The sequence below is a fragment of the Eucalyptus grandis genome, chromosome 10, assembly GCF_016545825.1.
Source record: "Eucalyptus grandis isolate ANBG69807.140 chromosome 10, ASM1654582v1, whole genome shotgun sequence".
Classification (NCBI taxonomy): Eukaryota; Viridiplantae; Streptophyta; class Magnoliopsida; order Myrtales; family Myrtaceae; genus Eucalyptus; species Eucalyptus grandis.
The window spans coordinates 5,630,957-5,657,241 of record NC_052621.1 but is presented as its reverse complement, the minus strand read 5'-3'; the positions used below and the strand labels follow the sequence as shown (position 1 = coordinate 5,657,241).

The 26,285-nt window shown below is 37.8% G+C and overlaps 1 protein-coding gene across 1 annotated transcript; it reads right to left on the bottom strand.

Moving 5' to 3' along the window:
* Positions 1 to 2,727: 2,727 nt before the first annotated feature.
* On the bottom strand, positions 2,728 to 7,056 carry LOC104421354 (BEL1-like homeodomain protein 1). The gene is made up of 4 exons (XM_010033264.3): positions 5,436 to 7,056; positions 4,290 to 4,666; positions 4,054 to 4,114; positions 2,728 to 3,910 (listed from the first exon to the last, which is right to left on the bottom strand). The coding sequence occupies exons 1-4, from the start codon at positions 6,249 to 6,251 to the stop codon at positions 3,083 to 3,085; spliced, it is 2,082 nt and encodes a 693-aa protein (XP_010031566.1). The 5' UTR covers positions 6,252 to 7,056; the 3' UTR covers positions 2,728 to 3,082.
* Positions 7,057 to 26,285: the final 19,229 nt, after the last annotated feature.

Here is a 26,285-nt window from a genome sequence, read left to right as displayed (position 1 = left end):
GATAAGTATACGATGTTAGCAAATATTTGAGGTGGCATTGACCAAGAAAATTAGTATAGTGACTGGATACTTTAGACGGTGTTGACCAATTGGAAATTTCTAAAACCATCGACCTCAACGGTTTGACTGACGAGCAAGAGAGGACATCACGTCCATCTGCATCAATCAAAGTTCCAAGCGACAGGAACTCGTGGGTCACGACTCATTCTCACGTTGGACCGTATATTTAGTTATTGATTCAGGTAAATAACCAAACACTTCAGCAACATTGGGCATTTACATTGCAACTTTCAATTTGATAAAAAAATAAATAAATCTTCTATCATTATAATCAAAGTAGTATCATTTCTAACGCCACATCAAGTGATACATCGGCATCAGCGACGAGTGGGATTTGAATTTGGGTACTAAACGTGCATTTCGTTTAATAATTGCAAATTTCTGTTGCAAATGGTAGGCCACAAAATTTCGCGCAGCATTGTATTGTAAATGGTAGTATTAGAAAAATTTAAACACAAATGACGCGGTGCCCAATTTATTGTGCTCAAGACTTCTTTTTTCTCTTTCGTTTCATGTGTGTACTTATACACACTAATTTTGGATATGTGCTATATTTTTGTAGGACGTGATGTTACCGGTCAATCACGAGAAGCGCTACTGCGATTTTCCATACGCACTTTCATGTACTTCAAGAATTCAACGATTCTAAAACTGCTGAATCGAGAAAATTCAGTTGGAATAGCGGTGGATTTTGAACTTGACTTAGGAATATCAACTGAACACGGTAGGAAGAGAATGGTGTCGAGTTAGAAGGTGTGATGGGTCGATTCTGTCTTGAAGACCTTAGCAACTCACGGCAATTTTTAGAGCTTGTTTCTTCGAGTTAGTTTAAAATGCATCCTTGGTTTAGTCATAGTTTAGCCACTGGCCTGTGCAAGGGAAAGATGAGGAGCATAAATTTATTGGTCGAACTCAGAATATGATGGAAATTAGAGAGAGAAAAAAAATCTCGAAACACTAATCCCGAAATACACCACTTATATTGCACATTTTTTACAATAATGGAAAAAGATTGTGCCATGAGTCCTAAACTTTATGTACAGAATGCGGTTGAGCCCTAAATATTTCAAGTGGTTTAATCAAGTTCTAAACCTTTACCTAAAAGCATGATGTAGTCATAGACTTTTTGATAAAAAATGTAATCAAATTTATACTGGGAAGTGGAATTTAAGGTTACAGTATGGATGATCTCAGAGTGCCATGTATGCAATTTTTAAGTACCGTTCATCAAAAAGCCTTAGTTGCGCTCTTTGAAAAGGACTGGGACTTGGTCGGAGCAATTGCAAAATTTTGGATTGCAGCTCCACAACCTTGGATTGCAGCTCCACAACCTCTTCGAGATTAAGCTGCTCTCCTTTCCTGATTTAGATTGAAGTCAAGTTTTGGGGGTTTTACCCTCTCGAACTAGATCTAAATATAGATATGAGAGCTTCTTACAAGTATTTGATTTGTGTTATTTTAACATTGTGGTGTTGGTGTCTTTGGATGGCAATGGTGATGAGGACGTTCAATCTAAATGCGCATCGCAAGCCATTGCAATGGATTGGGAGATGTCGATGTGTGCTTATCACCGAATCTGGTGATCGGCCGTCGATTGTTTACTATATCGGATCTATTTTTGAGGAATGAGAATGTGTTTTTAGTTACAAATTATGATTTGCTATTTGGGATTGGCTTGGCTTAAATGACTTTTTATGTAGCTCTTGAGTATTATTACGATATATGAATGGTATCTTTCTTTTCAAAAAAAGAAGTGCTTTTCTCGATATTCAAGACTCGATTGATTAAAAGTTTAGGACTCGATGGGTTCCACAAGCCTACCCTCAATTTCTTCACTTCTTTTCTCCACCCACGTAAAACATTCGAGTGCCTTGTTAACTTGGAAGACAATGGTTTGTCAAAGTATTAACTAGTTCAGTATATATCAAGAAGACCATAAATACGAATTCTTTTGCTAATCACAATAAAATAAATAGCTTGACTGTACCATATCAAAATCGTAATTATCTTTTTATTAAATAAACTAGTCTTCTCGATGTGCTAAAAGAGAAAAAAGAAAATTAAAGCGTGGATCCGAGAAGAAAGGGTTTTCTTTAACGGGCCAAACTAGCCCAAATGTACGATTCGAATGGTAAAGCCCAATCAACAAGGAACGAAGTAAAATACAGGATTAATTAGGTTAATAAATGAAATCACCCTTCGACATTAAGCTCAACGTTGTATGGGTATGTCCTCCTTTGTCTACTCATCATCCTTCACCTAGGTTACGAAGATCGTTCGATTTCATAAATATGGTTTGTACAAAAATAAGTGAATAAATAGCTTGAGTGTACCATGTCAAAAAATTTTATGTTTAAAGCTAGAGAAAGAAAAAGGAAATTAATATTCCCAAACTTTCAATATTCACTCCTCTCTCCAACTTATTTAACTTTCTTATATGATCGAATATGTACTCGTCTAGATCGGCTAAGGATTCATGCCATGCGGATATCGGGATTTATTACATACACAACATCAATGCTGAAATGACCTATACATAAAATACTTTGTCGGGGGACGACAATGATAGAATAGCAAATATAGTACGTAGTTTTAAATGATGTGAATTCTACCATCTTAACCATGAACTCTTTTTGCAAGGAATTCGAAGTGGAATAACTAATCAGATGATTCAAACTAAGCTAAACTTATGATCTCGATGACATCTGACAGAGGTGTAGCAGATAAAATCTAATGCAAAGTACAGTACTACATTAGTTAACTCCTAAGTACACGTCTCCAATTGCAAAATATATAATCTGAGCTATGAGAAAACTCCGGAAAAGCTTCCTATTTTGCATGTATATATTACTACAATACTTGTTCATTTACACTAATCCCTTCTGTCTCAACCAATCTCTATCTCTAATGGTATATATATTATCGTACAGAAAGATACCTCCGTGTTCATGGGCAAGCAATAAATTGCCCATTAATCAAATGGAGAGAAACTTGCATCGTCATCAGATCTTGATGCTATCGATCATGCAACGTAATCAGGCAACAAATGGTCTGCAAATCTTTTCCTGTTGTTGATGTCGATGGCCTCATAATTTATTGAGCCTGATTGAGATTGTTGTGGAGCACCAGCGATCCCGAAGAAATCGGCCTCACCACCATTTCCCACCACAAGTTTAGTCCTTCCCAACTGATGATGATTCATGCTTTGGTTGGGGAAATAATTCTGTGGGGCTGCTGAGACTGAGAGCGAAGGGCTTTGATCGCGGTGCGGTAGGCCGAGGGTGAGGGCCACGCAGTTCCCGTATCTCCCGTCGATGTTCCCCATCGAGAATGCGCTGAACCCGCCATGGATGTACTCGTCGCTGCCACCGCCGCCGAGCTCTCGGCTCGGCTCGCTCCCCTTCATGTCCATGGCCCTCGAGAGAATGATGCCGTGCGGGTTCATCAAGTCGGGGCTCATCCTCGGCTTTTTAGGACTTGAGGTGATCCCGACTTCTACGTTGGACGACCGTCCAGTCAGAGTGAAGCCGTGATGGGGAGGGATGGCACAGGGCATGGGAGAAGTTGAGGAAGTCGAGTTGGAGTTCTCGGAGGGTGAAATGGCGGCTTGATTGAGGGCCTTGTTGGGGCTTGATTGGAAGGATTTGATGGAGCTGTTCATTCCAAAGGCATTGTCTTCTTGAGATGCGGACTTCAAACCGGCAGCGTCCTTGTTGGATTTGGTGGCGGCCCTGCGAGTCGTGCCGTTCTCAGACCCAGCTTGCTCTCGGCTCTTGGTCTCTTCCAAGTACATTTCTTCGACCATGGGCTTCCAGAGGCGAACCCGAGCGTTGATGAACCAGTTAGACACCTGTAATTTCGAGTCGCATTCACTGTTCTGTATACTAGCTTCACAGAAATATCGAAAATTTACGAGAACGAGCCACATAATCAATCCGACCAGAAACTTGTAAGAAGATTATGATCTTGAGTTGGACCCGATCGTTTACGTACCTGGCTCCTGGTTAGTCCCGCTTGTTTTGCGAGCATGTGTTTGTCCGAATCTTTGGGATAGCTGCAATTGCAACAAGCCAGAATGTTGAATGTACAATTGCAACTCAAACATAAAGCGTGGTCGTCAACCATGAACATGGTTTAAATTACTCCTATGATCTACAGTTGATCGAACTTACCTTTGGACGTATATCTTTTAGGGTAATAAATCGAGCCATCTAGATTGAGGTACTTACGGGTGGAGGAAGTGTTCGAAGAGCCAAGCGCGGAGCACCGAGACGGCACGCTCCGGCAGTCCTCGTTGAGGTCTCCAAGTGTTGTTCTGATGGATAATTCCCAGCTGGTGAAGTGCCCTTTGCTGTTGGAAATGATGGTCGACGTACCTCAATCTCGAGCCCTCCATTTTGACGCCCATGCAGTCATCCTCGCCCAAGCTCCTGCCCGTGGCCTTGATCTGCGATGAGATAGCGTCCTTAAGGCACTTGAACTGCCTGGATATCGTCTGCAGGGCCAGGGCGGTGTACGATTTCGCCACACCGATGCCAGCGGCTTGCTCAAACGAGGAGACTACCAGTTGCATCTGGCTGTGGTATTGTTTGTATCGCTGCTCCACCTTCATAGTTCATAAGCAAAAGGTAAATGAAAAGGAAGTGAATGAGAAAGAAATCTTATATGTATATCAACAGGATAGAGGAACGAATGCCCACACAACAGTATTATTATGGACAGTTCCTACAAGATTCATTCCTGAAAAAACATAAATTTTTTTGTTTGTTCTGAGACCAAAAAAAATCCACCAAATAAGATAAATACGAGACTAAATAACATGCATATGGGTGACTATCTTAGTACGATTAGTGAATATATATATATATATATATATATATATATATATATATATATATTTCTTTTTCCACTGCTTGGATAGAAAAAATCGGATAATTGTCATAAAATTGTATTGTCTTTTCATAAGCTCAATGTCAAGAACGAACAGGAATGCTTTTAGAGAGAGAATAACTAAAGGCTAGCTAGCTAGACAATCATAATTCCCTACTCATTGTCTCCAAAACTAGCCAAAATTGAATATTTCATTGGGGTGTAGTATCAGAAACTAGCTTGCAATCTAACACTTCATCAGTTTCTCAGACACCCACTTTGGAGTTTCAGCAGGACATTCTTCTTAATTGAGATATTACAAAGTGACTAGGCATGATGATTAGCTTGACGAGGACCAAAAAAACCTTTTAGCAACAACTTGCGCTTCGCTCCAATCTCCAATAATGCAGATATCTAGCGATTCACTATTTACATGTGGCCACACTAAATACCTTTGAGAATTATAGTATATTGCGATTGCAAATATGTACATATGTCATATATACCTCATCAAGCATGTCGACAAGCTTGGCCTTCTTCATTTGAAGCTCCTGTCTGTGAGCCATACCCAGCTCACTACCACTTGATGACGACTCAACTTTTTTCTCTTCCTTACTCGAATCCTTGTTACCAAGTTTGCTCTTCTCTTTATTGGCACCCTCGGCTGATGAGTGATTCTTGATCTCTTTCCCGACGTTAACGACTTCGTCCAATAGCTCTTGCGCGGCCTTCAAGTACTTTGACCCCAGAAGGACGCCGTGCAGGCCCAAGACCACGTTCGAGACCGTCGAGGATGAGTTCCGTGCCAACACCCTCGCCTCGTTGATCCCCGGAAATTGACGGTGGCTGTGCCCGCGGATGTCGCTCTCCCTTGAGAGCGGCGACTGCTCCGTGGAGAGGCTCAGAGACAGGCCGCGCTGAGAGGGTGAGACCCCGGCAGAGTTGGTCGCTGAGCAAATCTGGAGCTGGTCTGTGGAGGCGGCTGATGTATCCGGCTGGCCCCAGGGGTGGTTAAGCCGAAACCTTGGAGCTACGCTGTGAAGGGACGGAATCTCGTGACGATTAGGGTGTACGTCCGATGCAGCAGGTCCAAACGGTGCTGCCGGTCCAGAAAGTGGAATCCCGACGAAGTGGTTGTGGTTCAACTGTGGAGAGGGAGCTGGCTGTGTGGCACTCCCCATAGGATTCAAGAAGAGGGTATTGGGGGCGGTCGCGTCGTGGGCAGCGTTGGAGTAGGGGATGAAGTTAGGGTTCAGGATGTAAAGTGTCTGCAAGCCGTCAGTGGCTTCGATTTCGGAGCTCCCATGAAAGTACGTCGCCATGAGATTCAGAGAGGGGATTTGGGTCTGTCCTGAAGATAATATTCACTGTCAAGAAAAGTACAAAGCAAGTACGGACTTCGATCTCGAGATCTGCACACTCTTGTTTGATCTCTTGCTCAATCGACAACTGCTGGAAGCAATGACAAACATCCCATCTTGATATGCTGATGAAATTCTTGAAACTGAAGCCTCACCTCAGAGAGAGAGAGATGGGGAGAGAGCTTCAGCAAATCACAGATGACGAACGTCGAGAAAAGACGAGGAGTGAGAAGAGTGGATGTATTTATAGGAGGAATCCACCATCAAAGGAGGTTGCAGAGAGAGAGAGAGAGAGAGAGAGAGAGAGTACAAAAGCCAATAATGGGTAAAAAGATAAACACACGAGAGAATGAAATATAAATATATAAGGGTGTGTGACTCAAACCAGATCCATCAAAGTGAGTCTTTCTCTTTCACATGATCATGATATGGAGAAAGACGAGCAAATCTTTTCTTTGTCAGAGACGCCCTCTTGGGTTTCTGCAGACTCTCTCTCTCTCTCTCTCTCTCTCTCTCTCGACAAAAATTATTGTTTAAGCAGAGTTTGGATCTAATAAAGAGAGGTACTTATTTCCTCTCGAAGAGGATATAGAATGAAGAAACGGTAATAGTTCACGGTCAGATGCAATGATTTACCCAAGAGAAAATATTACCCTGATTCACTTTAGGGTAAAAAACTACAGGTACTCGTCTCTACACCCAAGACTCCATATATTTTATTCATCGTGATTGATTGCCTATATCACGTTAAAGAAAGAAAAAAAGAAAAAGAAGTTCAGTCCGATGGCGTTAAGGAATAATTTATTTGATAAAAGAGCGAAGTTGCATCCAAGAATCCGCACCGCACAGTTTCTGTTAGGTAGAAGCCGATGGATACAGACGACGAAGATAATTTTCTATGGCTTGACCCTCTTTCTTTCAGAATCATCTGATGAAATTTAGCACGTCTCATCAGGAATGAGAGAGAGAGAGAGAGAGAGAGAGAGAGAGAGAGATGAAGATGTGGGGTCGTGGAGGTGATGGGAAGAGCTGAAAAACGAGGAAATGTCGACTTCTCCACTTGAGGGTCGAGGAGGGGCCAAACGATAATAATAGAGAGGCGAACAGGAAGAGAAAGTTTAGGAGATGGTCACTTGGCATTCATTGAATCCCACCTTTATTTAAATATCTCCTTGTCCTTTACCCACCTTTTTCTTATATTCTCTCTTGATTAGGTTTTCTCTCTTTCCCCTTTTCCTTTTTCATATTATTTTTATTATTATTTTTGTGTGGTGGAATGCGAGAGTTTCTGGATATAAAGCAGATGAATAGTTCGGGGAACTCCACGCGGAGTACACTCCAAGCCAACCTCCTTCTTTAATAGTGTATGTCGTGAAATCTTGCGTATAGTTGTAAGATAGTGGGAAAGCAGAGATCCAACGCGCTTAGGAAACCCTAGTACGGCTGAGTTCACCCTTTTAAACGTGAAACGGACACACGACTTCTGCGAAATGAACCTGAAACTTGTAGTAATAACTGGAGCAAGTGGTTCTGATGCAATTCGAGTTCGTGAGCATGTTTATCTAGCGGCATTGATATCATTTTCTTGATTTCGAGACGAACCAAAATGTCTCCTTGGTTGGATAATCATAAAAAAATACAGAGAGAGAGAGACAAAACCACTTTCGCATGGTTTGAGGATTCTTAATCCCGAGTACCGTCAGCCTGCCCTAAGCACCACCTTGCCGTACATCTAAATTTTACATTCCAAAAAAAAAATCAATCTAGTAAACCCTAATTACAAACGTGTCTTCGTTTCGGAAGACTCTTTCCTTGTATAAGCTCATGCTTCTAAAGGGTTGCTTTCCACTATCAAATCTACACTTGCATAAAGAAGTTGTTAGATGTAAATATCGTCTGCACTTTTCCAACAATTTAAGCTTTTTAGATACTCAGCGGTGCATTTTTTTTTTTTTTAAGCATGTCACTTCCTAAATGACAAGTTATGTTCTCCTTTTTTCCTTTTGGGAAAAAAGAACACTATTCCGTTAAATAGAGCAAGCATCTTATACAGAAGTCCTTATCAACACACTTTTAAGACTAAGCATTCTTCAGAAGAAACTCAAATGATCGATGCAACCATCGCAGATTTGGGCGTGTGCATTGAAGGAAATTGAACGGATTTGAAGGTATGAGGGCAAGATCTTTTAAACTAAAGCATTCTTCCTTGTCCATAATATCTAGGGTTTCCCTTATATTTAACTATAATTATCCCCATGTAACATGTGATCGATTAATTGTACGTCCTCGAGAAAAACTTAAAGCTGGTTAATAACTTCTTTCCATGCATCCAACTTTAAGTGGAGAAGAGAGGAAAGTTGAAAAGGAAGATAAAGTGCAAACGTACCATCAGTGTCGGTTTAGCAATAGTGATGACAAGTGCGTGCATTAGCTTTAATCAATCATGGAGATTGTAATCAATTCTAACAGATAACTTATAAAATATCGAATATATTAAAGAAGTCTAACTTTGTGATTAAGAAGTGGTTTACGTCGACCATTAGAGGAGCTATATATATCTAGGTGTAATCAAATCAAGAAACATGTACACTTTTAGATGGGCATGATGGAAACGAAAGATTAATTATCTTTTGACCGTCCCGTACCAACTGTGATGTTTTGGATTACCTGGGAGAAGGCTGCTTCAAAGTTCAAAGATCATAGAGCGAAGAATATCACAAGATAGTTAAAGTCGCTTTCGGACAATTATATTAGATGATAAACTCATCCCATTAATTCGATAGTATATTCGGGCAATCCGTATGTACACCCAACTACACATAACCATCAGAATAAGATAACAGTACTCCTATCCGTAATTTTTTACGGTTATTATTTTTGTATTATTCCTATCCGTAACTTAAGAGCAATTATCTATAAGGTTGGCATGGTTGTCTGAGTACTTCCAGCTCAAAAACTTGAGATTAAATGTTCGAATCCTACCAATTGCGTACCTACTATTCTCAGTTAGACTCATTCCTACATATGCCAATGGCCAATTTAATTAATTCATGAGACTTATGAAGTGGTCGTGGGCCTTCAAGCATCTCGGGCTATATGCTCGTGCCCTTGAATTAAAGAAGAAAACTCTGGAGTCCTTCCTCACGTGTAATAGGTATTCCTTGACAATTAGAAGGTGCATATGCGCCTCCTACTATCTTACTCGATGTGCAAGGCCAGGACAATTTGCATTAGTCGTAGTTTATATTCTTATGAACCTATTTTTCTTACGTTGTCTAAATCAGGAATCTATGCGCACGTAAGGACTTATTCCTAGTTACTTAAGGGGGAAAATATTTAGAGTGTTAAAGGCATATATATATTTTAAAAACTCCAAACTGATACACGTGTGACAAATTTACTCAAAATAATTTTTTAACTATCAAAAACCCAAAACTGGTAAACTTATGACAAATTTATCCCAGTTGATAATAAAAAACTCCAAACTAGTATACTTGCCATAAATTTACTCAAAACTAATTTATTCAACCGTAAAAAAATCATAAATTGGTACATTTGTGACAAATATACCATATGTTAAATTGGATTAATACCATAAAAAATCACAAAAATTGTATAACTGTGATAAACTGAGAGTAAAATTATAAATTGGTATATTAGTCGATTGTCACATGTCGTTCAATTTTATAATTTGACAGTAAAATTTAATGAAAACTAATATAAGGTAAATTTGTTACAAGTATATTAGTTTGGGGTAAATTTGTCAAATGTATACCAGTTTAGGGTTTTGGTGGTCCAAAAATTAGTTTGAAGTAAATTTTTGTCACATGTGTACAAATATGAGATTTTTCAGGGTATTAACATTTTCTTTCTTTTTAGGTCGAATGTTAAAGGCATGTTCAAAGTTATCGTAGGATCATTATCTCCTCGAACTCTACAAAATATTTTAAATTGTGGAATCTAAATAATGCTTCACGAGTTGCATCATTGGAGGCGCTATAAAGACGCTCCTTGGGAAGAGAAGATCATGAGAGAGTGAGGTCGTTGATGAGCTATATTTATCTACCTACGACATGGTCCTCCCATTTTTTTTTTCATTTTTTTTTTAAGATAACAATACAAGAAGCCCATGTAAACAATGTTACTTTGCAAAGAACGTTTGTTCAGTCTTATGATCACCTAAATTGGCACATGTGAAATTTAAACAAAACAATGTTTAAGTAATGATATACGTTATTGGCTTTTCCACTAGAGTCGAAGTGGAGCCGGTGGCGAGCGAGAGGCCGCAGAAGGCTCGTTGGGCATTTTGAAATTAGGGTTTCCATATTTATGGAATTAGGGTTTTTTTTATTAGTGAAATTAAGTGAGTTTCTACGATAAGATTATTTGTAAGAGTTTATGTTTCATTCATCAGAAAAGGAAAAATTAAATTGTCGCTCTACCTCCTTTTTCTAAATAAGCTAGCAACACACTCCAAAAACAACCTTTTACTTCATGGAATCGTAAAGATGCGCAGAGTATCAGTATGTCATTTCTTGAACAATGACGTTTCTGCACAATAGGATTCGAATAGTTACATTAAGATTAGCTTAGAGAAAATCAAATTTAAAGTACTTTGAATAAGGTTCAATTCTTTATGTTTTCCACCAAAAGTTACGAACATTGAATGGTTCTTGAACCACTGAGCTATGGTGATGGATGAAGACCCTTATCCATTTAGTGTGACCTACACTTTTGCATGGTGGAAAAAACAATGATAGTTAGCTGGTCCACAAAGAGTGCTTTAAACCCAGAAAGTCAATAAAATCAAGAACAAATTGAGGATCAAATGCTCAAAAAGAAAGCTCGCGTTTCGACATATATATCGCATCACTTGCTTTTTGCACGCCCCATCAATTTGAAGGCGACACGGACACTACCGGAACTCGTGATACATATTCTTCATAATATAAGTGGTTCATTGAGTGATGGGATTTATGCCATCCGTGTGCTGTTCGTGTGTATCGAGTGACAGAATTCATGGATGCTACGAACGTGAGGGAATCTATGCCTTGGATCAAAGATTGCTTTTCCTTTTCCTCTTTAGGTTTCCAACAATATTACTTTGACTTTGGGATATTAAATTAAAAAGTTGTGTTTATCCCTAGATCGAACTCTTGTTGCTCTCTCATTCTTTAAAAAATTAACGTTGGGGTGCACGTGTGAGGATGTTTCGTGAAAGAAGTTCCACATCGAGAATGTGGTGTAAAATGAATTAGTTAAAAAATCATAATGTGGTTTATAACTCATTGGTTTGAACTTTTTGGAGTAAATATGGATTGAATTGGATATATTTAATGGGTTTGCACTTGGGCAAATGTTGTGTTCTTGCGGAGTTTGGTCAGGCCAGGACAACGGTGGGGGAGTCAAGTCATATGCTGTGTTTCTGCTGAACTTGGTTTCTGCTGAACTTGGTTGGGCCAAGGTAAATGAAAGAAATTGTTGTTGAATTTTGACCTAATATTTAATGTGGTCTATGAACTTTTAATTTGTTCAATGTGATCTTGAAACTTTAACCCAATAGGCAATATGATCCTTAATTTAGTACATGTTCGAACTAGTCCCTAGACTAGATGAAAATGTTCAGTGTTGCCCCTAAACTTCAATTAATGATAGATAACATTTGATACTTTCATATAATTTAGGGATTGCTTTGAATAAGGGATCACATTAAATAAATTAAAAATTCAACGATGATATTACTCGTTAGGTTAAAGTTCAGAGACCACATTGAACAAATTAGAAGTTGAAGGATCATATTGTACATTGGGCCAAATTCATGAACTATTCGTGTCATTATCCTAGATAGGAAAAGTATTCAAAAAATTCGAAGCATATTGCACTTATGCCAATTTAGTTATAAATCTTTCGATTGTGCCATTTAGTTCTAAATATTTTCACAATGTGCCAATTAAATCATTTCGATCAATTTTAGTTGGAAATCGTTGACATGGATGTTGATCGTCGAAATGGATACTGATTGTCTTACGTGACACAACCAGTGCTAATGTGAATAATTTTTATAATTTTCTTTTTATTTCTACCCTTGCCGACCAAAATGAAAGTAAAAAAATAAAATAAAAGATAAATTCAAAATTTTATTTAATAATGTCCACATTAACGTTGGACATGCCACATAAAATGGCTAGTATCCACCTTAGCGGTATTCTATCAAAATTGATTAGATAATCTTAATTGGCAAACCAAATAAAACTCAATTGATAAAAATATGAAAATGCTTAAAATTAAATTAGCACAGTTGAAAGGTTCATAATTTTTTGACAAAAAAAAAAAAAAATTAGGATTTGAATTGACACAATTGTAATAGGTTGACCAATTTTTTGACATAGGAGATGTGGTGCAAAGTAAAACAATTAGTGTTTCCTAAATGCTCTATAATCTGTAAGTTTAAATTTTTTGAATGATTGTGAGTCCAATGAAATATGTTGACTGGCTCATTTAGATTCTCTCTCGGCAATGTCCCTCGATAGAGGTACCAAACTTTTGCTATGCCTCCCAATAAGTAAAAACCCATTAATTAGTCAAGGTAAAAAGACTCATTTTCTGAACTTCGGAAGTAATAAAGTTGCAAATAATCGGATAAAGAGATGAAAACATTATATATAGTACCTTAGCACTCTTCCTCGACGGTGGAATCAAAAGAGTTCAAAGCATACCGACTCAAGGGGAAGGAATAACTGAAACTCATGACACATAAAGTAAAAGGGAATAAAAGAGGAAGAATGTAAGGAGTTGCACATTAGAATTTCTAATCAAAATACTATGTCAAAGTGAGAACACATACATGAGATTGCTCCAAGATCCTTGTACTATCAAAGAACAATGTTAGCGATGTCTATATTTTACGAGATAAATGACACAAATGATTCATAACCTTTGGTTCAATATATAATGTAGTCCCTGAACTTAAATTTGTTCGATATGGTTTCGGAATTTTAATCCAATGTACAATGTCATCTCTTAATTTTTTTATTTGTTCAATGTGGTCCTTAGACTTTTGGTACATATAGAATTTAGTCCGTCAATTGTATAAAAATGTTTATTATTGTTACTAAACTTGAATTAATGAAATATTGAACATTTTCATACTATATGGAGACTAAATTGGACATGTACCAACTTTAAAAAAAAAAAAAAATTGGACATGTACCAAAAGTTCATGAGCTATATTAAATGAATTAAAAGTTCAAGAATGACATTGCATATTGAATTAACATTCAGAAACCATATCGAACAAATTTAAAATTCAGGGACAGCATTACACATTGGACCAAAATTTATGAATCATTTGTGTTATTATCCCTATTTTATATCCTTAACATATGTATTAGAATCCTCACCAAAGATCCTATCATTTCTTGCCTTTTCTCTTATTCTCATAAATCAAATCCGTTTCTAATATATGTGTGTGTATATATATTTGCGATCTATGGTACGTAATTAATCCCTTGAAGAAGGGGTGTTTCTTCCCTCGCCAAAAGACGAGAGTTGTGCAATTATTGACACATCAAGAGCACCATGGCATCGCTTGTTCATACACATGCTTGCCCCCACAAGGAGGGGCCGACGACAGAGAACGTGACGTGACCTTTGGGTTACCCAATAATCTCTCACTTATTGGCTGCAAAGTTAGGGTTTGTGCATCGTTTTCTGCCATAATTAATTAAAGTCCATTCCATTCCAAGCACGCAACCTGTACTAGTTGATTTGTTTGGTTCTTATCGCCAACGATAGGCCCCTCAATCGCGACATTTCATGTACAAATCACAAAGTGGTGGGAGCCATGCTGCTAATTGCTGATGCCATGGTACGATTACCATAAATGTGCACCTACTTATACCCCTATCTGACTCTTCTCTCAGGGCATAATTATGCCGCCACAAAAATTATCTTTGCCTAACTTTTCTTTCGGTTATCTAAGGCCCGATCTTGGCAATAGTTTGCATTTGTTTGTAAAATGGTGTGGTAATTGGTTAATGAAACGCGATTGTTTCTGACTTCATTTTCATGGCATTTGGGTATCTGAATATTCGGTTTGACTGCTCATTGATGAGAACGATTTGACCCGTTGGCGTTTAGGAGTGTAATTGACTTGATTTGATCAAATGAATTTGTTTATCAATATATGTTCAAGTAATAGGGGTGAAGAGAAAAACATGAGATAGGATCTACAATTTTATTCGTGAATAAAAGCCATTTTAAAAGTGGAGAATACGTTCGACCGAAAAAAAAAGAAAAAAAGGTGGAGAACTACGAACAAACATGCTCATTTGTTTTCGAACCATCGGATATAAACCAAAAAACATAACTCTTTTGAGTTTGTTAATAAACCGTCAATCATCAAAAGTCACAAATCGGTATTCAAATATATGATATCTTCGGAATTATTTATAGAAAATAAAATAAATAATAAATAAATCCCAATTCTTTGGAATCTTAATTTTTCGAAATGTAAAACAAACAAAAAAGAACCCAAAAATAAAATCCATTTCATAATTTTTATTTCCAATTTTCCAAGTGTCAACTATCACTCTTTGACTTGAAATAATATGCTACTTTTCTATTTTCGTCCATTCTCTTTTCTCCTAAATTCAAAACACCACAAAATATTGCTATCTCAGAGAGAGAGAGATTCTTTGACTTGAAATATTATGCTACTTTTCTTTTTTTGTCCATTCTCTTTTCCTCTAAATTCAAAACACCACAAAATATTACTATCTCACAGAGAGAGAGAGAGAGAGAGAGAGAGAGAGAGAGAGAGAGAGAGAGAGAGGCATTTTCATTTCATTAGTTGAATAAGATTAAACTCATTTTTCCTAGACAAACTTATATAGGTAAAACAATGTGTCTGAAAAGACAGGCTTTTGTCCTCTCATTATTTGATTTTAACGTTGACAACAGGGGGTTTCTGGTTAGCTTTAACAATAATAATGCCCACCCACCTGTCTAACTTGGTTAGCAATCTGACATCTTCATTGACTTCAGGAGATGGAGATCTTATTTCCTCATACCTTGAATCGTATTTTTTGCCTCAAACAAGAATTGACCTAACTCATACTTGTTCAAAGCAAAGCCCCAACATCGGCACAAAAAAATCTTTTTAAAACTTGAAAACCAAAACTGGAACTCCGATGATCTTTTGGCCACGAGAGAAGTTAGTATCAATCATTCATATATTCGGGAACAAAACTATTGTAGCTATACCTTTTTCTTAAGGTAGAACGCCTTAAAATTATTCATTGCCAACGTTTATTTATCCTTTGCAAGAGAAACGAACGGGTGATATTTCATAATATACCAATTTTAATATGATTGACAGAACTATATTGCGAAGTGTGACTGCAAACTTCAAGTAGGTGTCGATTCTCATGAAGCAGCTGAAAAGTACTTCTTTTCTCCCTTTCTCTTTTGTCTCCGTCTTCTTCTTCAACCTTCAACCATCACCCTCCCCTCCATCTATTGTTGATTTTATTTGAGTCTTGTTCTTTTCTTCTTCTTTTCTCTCTCCTTATTTAGATTTGTGAGCTCTATTTTCTAGGTCTAATTCTAGCTCTGAGAGTTTGACTCTCATAATCTAGTTTTAGATCCGTGAGTTTTTCTCTTCTGATTTAGATTTGAGAGTTTTATAATATTTTCGAGGATTCAATAACCCCATGTTTTATCCATGTATAGGTTCTCCACCTGTGATCTAACTGAATTACAATTATTTGTTCTTCCAAAAGTTATATTTGTGTTTATTAAATATATTTTGGTTAGTTCATATGAATTTAGGCACGCACCGTAGTTATTGGAGAAGGAATTCCTGACGTTTGCTCATCACTGATGATGATACGATATCTAATGATCAGCTACTAGTTATTTTGCTTGATAGATTCATTCTTATGGAATGAGTACGTGCTTAATTTTTCGATGCTCTATTGATCCCCCTTATTTTCTAGATTTTGGTTTTGTTTTATAGTATTTTGGATTTTGCTTTGTTTCGATTTAGTTTGCCATGAAAGTTAATGTATTTATCATTCGCCCTTTTGAGTAAAGAATACAATTTTATTTCAATAGAAAAAAAATCATATAATATTTTCTAGGCAAAAAAATCAAACCAAGTGTGAGAAGGAGTATTAAAATATTGAAATAATAAATCACGTATTTATTTAACAATTTAGGTTTTTAAAATAGTTGGCTGTTCAAATAAATCACGTATTTATTTGTTTTTCCTTTTCGTTCTCCCGTTACAAGCGAGTCCGACGCTATTCTTTTGCCCTTTCAAAAGAAAAAGTTTTTAGGGAAGGCAGGTGAGGCGGGGCCCACATTATCCTTCCACGTGGCAGCGCGTCGTGCACTCGTGGGGAACCTTTTCGGGCGGTGCATTGAACTTTAGCGTGACACCGCGGGGCCCAGCGCGGGTACAGATTTTTCCCCCGCTCCGGAGAGACGCGTCAACATGTCTCCGAAGCCCTTCGGTGACGGGCCCACCCCGAGATTCGGGCTCGAAGTGGGGGAAGGCGGGGGCCCACGGCCCAATTCGTCGAGGCGAGTTGACGGGTCCGAAGGCCCACCACCGCCGAACGGAGTCGACATCTCCCCGTACCGAAGCTTTCTTTTACGCGACCCGCGCGCGACTTGTCGTATTGCCAAGGTTTAATTTTACTGGATTTTCATTCGCTCACTGCATTTACGTTGCATCATTTTAAAAAAAAAAAAAAAAATATTCAAATGGAAATATAAGGAATTCGAGACGTAGAGACGATGATAGGACTGTGGTTTGTTTGGATACGGTCACGGAACTCGAAACCATCACGGGAAAATGACATGAACGGTCCTTGACTTTCGTTCGACCCGCGATGTGGTTCACGGGTTTTTAATCTGTTCGATGCGATTTCTGAATTATTGATAAATGTTGAGTGTAAACCTTCTGTGTGCCTAATTGACAAATCGGATGTTATTTGATGACGTGAATTATTATATATTGAGTTGGGTTTTTAAAAAAGAATGAGGCGACGTGTGGATCTTTTTATCCATTTACCTTTGGGAAAACGGGAAAAAGAAAAATTATGTCATTAACATGTTCATTGTAATTTGATGATGTGGGATTATTATATCATGAATTGAGATAAATATCTTACTTGAATAGTCCATGGATAATTTTGTTTTGCGTTCAACCATCCAAACTTGACGGAGTGGAAGCCATAATGGCACATTCTATTTAACTTGAATTAATGAAAGGACGATATCGAACGTTTTTATATAGTTTAGGAATTAGATTGAATATCTACCAATACTCCAAAGACTACATTGAACAAACTAAAGTATGCTTATGCTCTCCTCGAACATGAAATGACTAAAAGCAAGGTGGCAAAATTATTGAATCAGCCCCACTCCTATGCCATTCATTCCTAAATGATTCAATTTTGCTAATTTTGCCCTAAATTTTCATCCTAAATTTTCGTGTGAAATTATAATATAATCATTGCGGTTAATTTAGTACTAAACTTATGAGATCACGAAACGCTGGATCATTACAGAAGAAAATCAAGACATTGGACTTCGATGTCTTTCCTGACCTCGTCGTTTTATTTTCATTAATATCGATGAATTTCCTTTTCTTTCCCTTGGAACTCCAAAACGGGGGAGGGCTTAAAGAGTGAGTAACGGACCTTGGCCCATTTTGTGCAAGTGGCCTTTCCGTGATAGTACTCCATTTTTCAACTATTTCTCATTTTTTCCCCTCAAGTCAAGGCCAAAAAGAAAAAAAAGAAAAAAAAAAATATATATATATATATTTGAACAGGTTCAAGACCTATCTCGCCTACCGCTGGAATGTTTGGACTATAGCTGCAATGAAGTACCAACAGCCCATTGAGCCATCCCCACAGTCTCATTAGATAGAAGTGCAAAATCTCAAATAAACGATACACCTAAGTTTAGATTTGTCTTTCGCAGTTTAATCAAGGTTTCTTACGATACATCACAGATTGGGGAATCAAACTTGTGACCTTCGGCTTGCGAACCGAGGCTTGGGCCACTCGACCGACAACTTAGTTCTTGCTCTCGATGCCACATTGCACATTACAAAGCGTTGGTCATATAGTGTTCTTTTGATATGTCTAGACAACAACTAATGGAGAGTTCTAATTTGAGAGGGGCGGGTTAAGGACACCCGAGGTCGAGATGCAGCAAATTCACATGCACCATTTTAGAACGGTAGAGAAGGACGGTGCTAACATAGTTTTATGCACTAGTATGCTTCAGGCATTCATATAGATCTAGAACCACTGGAGAAAACTTAGATACATAAGCCCAAAAACTCTGGTCAAACTTGCTGGCAAATGAAATGTGGATGCGATTGCAGGGCTTAGAGGCTTATTGATAGGAACTAAGCCCCATTTATCGATCTCTTTCGCCACTCTTACTAAACTCGGGCTGGCTAGCAACGTCTACTGAGGAATTAGCCCATTATAAATCTTGCAATTATAAAATTCCATGTGCGAAAATTCACATAAATTTGGATTGAGAATTGGATCCGTTTATTTTACCAAAATTGAATAATTTAAAAAATACTTTTCTAAAAATAATTGATTGTGTTGCTTGAAATACTTAGTTGATAAAAATTTTTTCTTTATTCATTACGTTTATATATTTTTGCAGACATTGAATATATTATTTTTCGTTCATTCCATAAATTATTTTTCAAATCATTAATGTTCCACAAAATAAACGCACTAAATAATCTTGAACTTCAAAATACACACACTCCATAGATCCTTCAAATAAACCCTAATGCTACTTAATTTTTTTTTTCTTTGTCGACAAGAAAGGCCACTGAAAAATGTTTTGAAATCAAGAAGTGTCTAGCAAGCTTCATAAAAGAAAATACAGAAAAGATTTTACATTCTTGAATAACAAATCCCCCACCTCTGATTTTTTTATTACTAACCATCCCTTCACCTCTCAGACATTCTTGAAAGTAATAGGAAGATCTCTCTTGTGGGGTCGATCCCAATCTCAACATTCCCGACCCATCCTTGGCTAGGGCTGACGATAATCATGACGACGATGTCGATAATGATGATGCTGTCGTGGGAACGTTGCGAAAACATATGCGATGTTTACACAGGCACACCTGTATCTCTCGAGACGTGCCATTCACGGCTGTCTTTTGATTCTATCCTTGAGTGGTCTCTCCACTATCTCTCTCTCTCTCTGGCTATGCATATACCGAGGGGCTATCATAATCGAAGCTTTTGTACTTTGGACCTATGTTTTTTCCATGACTAGATCCTCTTGATTGAGATTTTCGTAGGCGTTCTAGATTTCTAGTTTGACCCGTTTTGCATCTTTCATTGCCTTCCTACTCCCCAGTCATCATGTCCTGTCTTTAATTTGCGTACCTACAAATTAATCACCCAAAAACGAAAAAGTATGAAGTGTTTTCGCGATTTGAAATCTTTCCATACCCAAAAGGACAATCATTGGCCATCATATTCGTGCTTGATCCCATCGATTTTAGAAGATGCGATGGCTCCTCCTCGTCCTGACTTCTCAAGTGTGCTTCGAGAACACTATCATTGATGATGATTCGTTTGGACCCGTCAATTTTCGTGAGGAAGGATGTCTAATTATGTGCGTATCGGAAGCTTATATCAACGATGAGAGCTCTTTTCTTATGACCAATGGACATGGGCGCATAAATTCGATTATCTCGAAACTCTATATGAATTGTTTGACTTGTTTACAAGTGCGTTTGATTCAATTTTTTCAGAGAATTTTGGATGAGTCCTTGTCCCAAAGTTGAGGTGTCTAGTAAAATACTAAAGGCCTTTGCGTCGAAATTTAGTTTTGCAAATGCGAAAAACCCAATGAAATTTGAAAACAACATTTGCTAACGGTATTTTGAATATAATTTAAATTTCCTTCCAATCTTGCAATCACTAATAATTTTGTAATTATGTATTGCTCTGGTTAGTATTCATCATCTTTCTTCTTCTCACAAGTACTATTCGTCACTTTAGATATGTGGCTAGTCGCAAAGAAGCTCAAGAGATGCCTATATTAGGTCACCTTAGGTTGTGCAACACCGGCTTTGCCTCGCTTGGGGTCATGCGACCAAGACAGCCCTCACCTAAGGTTCTGCTGATGCTCGAAGGACTAAATCCGCGTCGCCTAAGGTCACGTAACCTCGACATCGACTTGACTTAGTTGAGCAACCTTGGTGGCACTCGTTTAGTGCCTGCAATCTCTGCAGCCCTCACCTGGGGTCACGTCAATGCTCGGAAGGACTAGATTTGGGTCACTTGAGTTCGCATGACCTCGGTTATCAGCTGTCACCGGAGCCTCCAGTTTCGCCCGCGCTGCTGGAAGTCTTCTATTGCCATTTTTGGTTCTTTTCTTTTAACTAAAGTCATTTACAAATCTTATGTAGATAGTGTTTTGCAAACCTATTTGCATCTCGTAAAAATTCTTCCATCCAAAGCCCGTTGCCATCACCACTGCCGTTGCCGCGGTGGTCACCATCTACTGACACCGGCATCATCCGTGAAAAAGAACGGCCTATCTCTCTCTCTCTCTCTCTCTCTCTCTCTCTCTCTCTCTCTCCTTCTTCATCTCCGCTGCCATCACCATTGCCATTGCTGTTGTGGTCACCACCTACTGACGCCAATATATAATCTTCAAACAGCATCGGTCCATCCCTCTTTCTCTACCCACCCACCCATCCCATCTATCCATCCATCCATCCATAACTTTGAGGTTGTTTGCCTTAGAATTAGAGGTAAAACCATCGTCATTGGCATTTTAGGTTGACATGTGCGCTTGAAGGGGGCATGGCGAACGGAAGAAGTATCTCTCTCTCTCACTCTCTTTATGTTCATTTTTTCATGTCTAGTTCCTTGGTTCAATTCTTTCGCAATACAAACCATATAGTATCTAAAATTCTTTTGCTTTTTCAGGGTTAAAAGATATTAAGATGCCACAACAAGGATTCGAATGATTAAGTTGAACCCATACATGGTCTTACGACTTTGCGGAGACCTGTGTTTTTGGTAAACAATCGCCCGGGCCTGGTCACTGCGACCCCCTTTGTGAGGAGGCACCCCTTCTCCCGAAGTTAGATGACTTGATCATAAAAATCAAGTTAGATGACTCAATTATCCAGAATCGAGCACCCAATTTTATAAATTGCACAAGTTAGAGGCCTAAACAACAAGAGAATATTACAGAGCCCCTTAAGTTAGGGCAGCCATTTGAATTGATATAGACATTGGACCAAATCTCATGTATCACTTACATTTGTAATTTTTGGTGTGTGTGTGTGTGTGTGTGTGAGAGAGAGAGAGAGAGAGAGAGAGAGAGAGAGGCACAACGAAAGGGTCTCTTTGGGAGCATGATTTGGCTGACCTTTGTCCGAACAATCTATGCATGGGATTCATTAGGTTTTTCCATTTTCTTGGTTTTTTAAGCACAGGATTTGACTAACATCAGACACCTTTTGCCGACCAAATGGAAAGGATACCCCGGAGATGCATCATCCCAATTACATCGCGTGATTTAACGAGCTGGAGATGGAGACATGCATAATTTCGAAAAGCAGATTAATCATAAGTGTTTTGTTCTGTTGCCCATTAAGTGTAGGCTCATGCAGAAGCTGAAAAAAGCTTCACTTGATTTCTGAGGGGAAAAGAAAAAAGCGGGCGATAAAGAATCCGGAAAGGGAGAAAAAGTAAGATCATTTCCTCGTAGCGATTTATGACCCGTTAAGTACGATTCATTTTCTCATGACTTTTGATACGAATGGAGTTTCGACCCCTTAGTATGATCCGAAAATCTCATTCGGAGTCTAGCACTAGGGGCCATGTCATGCATTGCAATGCTTTTGACCCATCTCAACTCTTATACTCGTTGTTGCTTTCGCTTGACACATGAGATTCAAGAATAGAATCTCCCCTGACAAAACGACATATTAAGAGATGAAATCTTGCCTCAGCAGAAAAAAAGAATGATTAATTAGTTAGGGCGAATAGTGATGTGAATGATTTTTTTTTAATAACTTTATGAACTATTTGTTTTTTTTCCCCACCATTGGTCATCTTCCTAGAAGACTAGCTGAGGCCTAGAGAACATTGCCAGCCACTAGCTGAGGCCTGGAAATGCCAGCTAGCCATTAGGCAAGGGCTTGCAGGGTTGCACGCTCTGTTTCGTGCCGCTTCTTGGGTGATCTTGGGTAGCCCGATCTGCATGAGTGACTCAATTGGGAAGCATGACTTTGAGCAGCGAAAGCAATTGGTACTGCCAAATGGCTTTGATCTTGCGGTGCAAGCATTACAACCTCTAGTGTCATCACCTGAACCACCAACCCCATCGACCACCAATATCGAGTGGAGCACTAGTGGTGACCCTATATCCATCGATGGCATCCATATCTTCACCCTCTACTTATCCCAATCCAAGAGGCTCGTCCTCTCAAAGCCCTCTGAGAGCCTTGAGATCTCGCAAAAGCCATTCCAGTTTGAGTTTGTCATCTTCTCTTTGATTGAGGAGCTAAGGTCGGTGGCAATAGCCAAGGCTTTGTTGTCCTTGCTTGGTGCGCGACAGGAGTCACTGGGCCACTGTCCATTCTAGGAAGAATAACAATGAAAAAAAGAAAAGAAAAGAAAAGAAAGAAAAGAATAAACAAAATATTCGAAAGGTGAAAAATTGCAAAAATTGTACAAGTGCTGCTTGTGTCACATAAGAGGACTGATGTTTATGTAAGCAATTTTTAGCAAATTTATTGGAAGGATTATATTGACAAATTATCAAGAGTTTTAGAACTAAATTAACCAAATTTAAAAATTTAAAATTGAGTTGATCACCATATAATACGTTTAAGATTTTTTAGATAATTACCTTAAAATTAGCATCATCTACCTGTGCAAGGCATGGGATTAACACTTTTTTTTTGGTTTACTTGTCAGATATGATATTAGATACCTTCTTGGGTTTTTTTCTTCATTAATAGCTATTTCGATATGTCAATTTTTGATAATTCAAATGTTTCCTTCGATAATTTATCTTGGTTACCTAGTAAGTACCATTGGAGCACTTTATTAATAAAATATTTTATAAAGGTTTGCGTGTACGGATAATTGTCTCTCCAAACCGACCAATAAAGAGAACTCAACTGAGAAAATCTCAAAGGAACTTCAAAAACCTTGCAAAGCAAAAAGGGGAGAAAAAAGTTGAAGTAAATCCGCCATCAACGGAATATACATATAAATTATAAAGTAGGACCCCATTGGATGATAAATAATGCGGTGATACCCAACAAATCAATATAATGACTGACACGTGTCAGGATTAAACTAAATCTCACCAAAAAAATTATTTGTGGTGGGCTGATAGGAGAACATTCCATCATATGCATTGGACAAAAGATAGTTTAAGGAAGGATCCAAAATGGGATTTAGGAGAGATTTCACACACACAAAATAACACATCTTGTCCCAAATTCCCAATGTCAAGATTCTCATGCTGGGTTTGTCCCCTGGTGGCCTTATCTTTTTGCCTTTCTCTTTTTATGGCTCTCAAGATCAAATCATTTTGGAGAAATAATTGATTGTTTGGTGGTGTGTGTGGTGGAGCACTTTGCCCTCTCCCACGCCCACAAGACCCAACTCCTTTTGCCTATTTCCACTCAAGCAAGAGATAGAAATAATGAAGAGCTTGGCTAGATCAACTCCTTTTGAGCTTTTGCGGATGGATCGCAAGTGATTTGACCTTGTTCAACTTTTCATGGTGATGTTCTCAATTTCACTTCTTTTTTATTTAAAAAGGAAATTGATCGAATATTACCGTCAATCAATTCTTACACGGTCCGATAAAAAGATAGTCCGTCAATGGTGAATTGGGAGATTTATAGAGAATCATTTTCATTTTCCTGCGTCCCAACTCGAAAAAGCTCCACTACGTAAAAGGTCAAATCCTAGACTTCTTGCTTAGTTAGATCCAAAACTGAAGATGTTATGCATGCAAAACCTCGTCCGTTTTATCAAACTTACCCAATCCTTAATTATTATCATTTTACCTAGGGTCCAATTATAATTAGCTTGCTTTGTTGAGTTCATTGACTTGGGTACCGAATCATTTTGGACTAAGTAGTGGGTCGACAACAAAATCCAAGTTGGTCTACTCAAAATCATTTGATGGAAAAAAAAGGTGCAAAACACATGGGATCTGAATTCAACCGCACTTCCACTCCTACAATTTAATTTTTGCAAAAATGCCCATCTACCTTCATGTATTTTTTCTTCAGTCACGTGAATCAAAATGTTGACTTTATTCGTAGAAGTCGTTTTTTTTATTGGAAAGCATTGGCAAGTATTTTAAGTTCAAGTAGTGTCCCTAGAAAATGGTCAAAGGTCATTTTTGGAAAAATCACCAAAAAAATCATAAATTTATTGCACTTGTTATTATTCAAGCATACATTCTTTGACAATTAGTTGATTCAATTATAAATTTTTCAATTGTACCAATTTAGTCAAGAGTCTTTTAACAATTTGCCGATCTAGTCCTTCCGGCTAATTCTGGTCGAAATTGTCAACCTAATAGTTTAGTCAGCATTGGATGTCTTATGTGACATGATTAGCACTAACGTGGACAATTTTTATAATTTTTAAACTTTTTTTTTATGTTTTTTTTTCTTTTCATTTATTCTTTTCTCCAACCTTGAGCCAATGACCATGGCTTGGTCTGGGTGAGGGTTGTGACGCCCTTGTTGGCCAACAGGCGAGGGTTATAGCCTTTGCTTGGGATATGGGCAATGGCCCAACACCCTTGTCGTAGTGGGGAAGGGCCATGGTGCCCTCGCCCAGACTAGTGGAGAATCGCTAGCCCTCGTTGACCCAAGGTTGGAAAAAAAGAATAAAAGAAAGAAAATAAAATTTAAAAATTTATTAAAATTAAAAATTTATTAAAATTAAAAATTGCAAAATTTATCCACGTTAACTCTAGATGTGTGACAGTCATGTAAATGATTTTAAGTCAAAATTAGTTGGAATGACTAAATTGGTAAAATGTTAAAAGATTTGAGACTAAATCGACAAAATATTTGGAATTAAATTGGCCCTATTGAAATGTTAGATTAAATTAGCCAAATTGAAAGGTTTATGAATGAATTGACAAAATTACAATAGGTTTATGATTTTTTTTGTTGATAATTTTCCCATCATTCTTTTATAACTAAATCATTTATAGCATAGTTAATAGCAAAAGAACCAGAACATTAGAGATTTTTTGACTTATATCATTCGCACAAACATAAGACACCTCAATAGTCCTATCTTCGTTTTCTTTTGTATAATTGCCACCTCAAAAGTCCGATGGACCGGCAAAAGATTACGACTAAACCTGATCAAATGACGAGTGGACTGATTAGGTTACATGTTCATAAAAATGTCGACTTCAATTTTTCTTTTTTTCTTTTTTTGTCGTAACGTTAAGATTACATCTTACAATATGAAACGTGAGAAAATAGCACATTTTTATTGGGAAGGATGGTAGGTTTACTAAAATTAATCTACAAAATTAGTTTATTAAGTAATATATCAAATTCAATTAAATGTGCCTCTAAACAAATGAGAGGACAATTGTCTAAAAAGTTTTAAACTTATTATGTGACGGCTAATTAGTCATAAATCATTCAATTGAGCCAATTTAGTTATAAACCTCTTGAAGATTTGTCAATTTAGTCATAAATCTTTTGAATATATGCCAATTTAGTCATAAACCTATTATTTGGATATTTGATCGAAAAGACTATATTGGTGAATCGTCAAAAAAATCATGATTAAATTGGCACAATTGAAAGGTTTATGATTGTATTTGTCTTTCCACAATAAGTTTAAGACTTTTTGGACAATTTTCTCAACAAATACGTCATTTATAGTTGGCCACTCTAGATCAAGA

Coding starts and splice junctions, on each gene's coding strand:
- LOC104421354 (XM_010033264.3), bottom strand. CDS start 6,251: ATGGCGACGTACTTTCATGGGAGCTCCGAAATCGAAGCCACTGACGGC. Junction 4,115..4,289: donor TTCGAACACTTCCTCCACCC/GTAAGTACCTCA, acceptor TTGCAATTGCAG/CTATCCCAAAGATTCGGACA. Junction 3,911..4,053: donor CGGGACTAACCAGGAGCCAG/GTACGTAAACGA, acceptor TCGAAATTACAG/GTGTCTAACTGGTTCATCAA.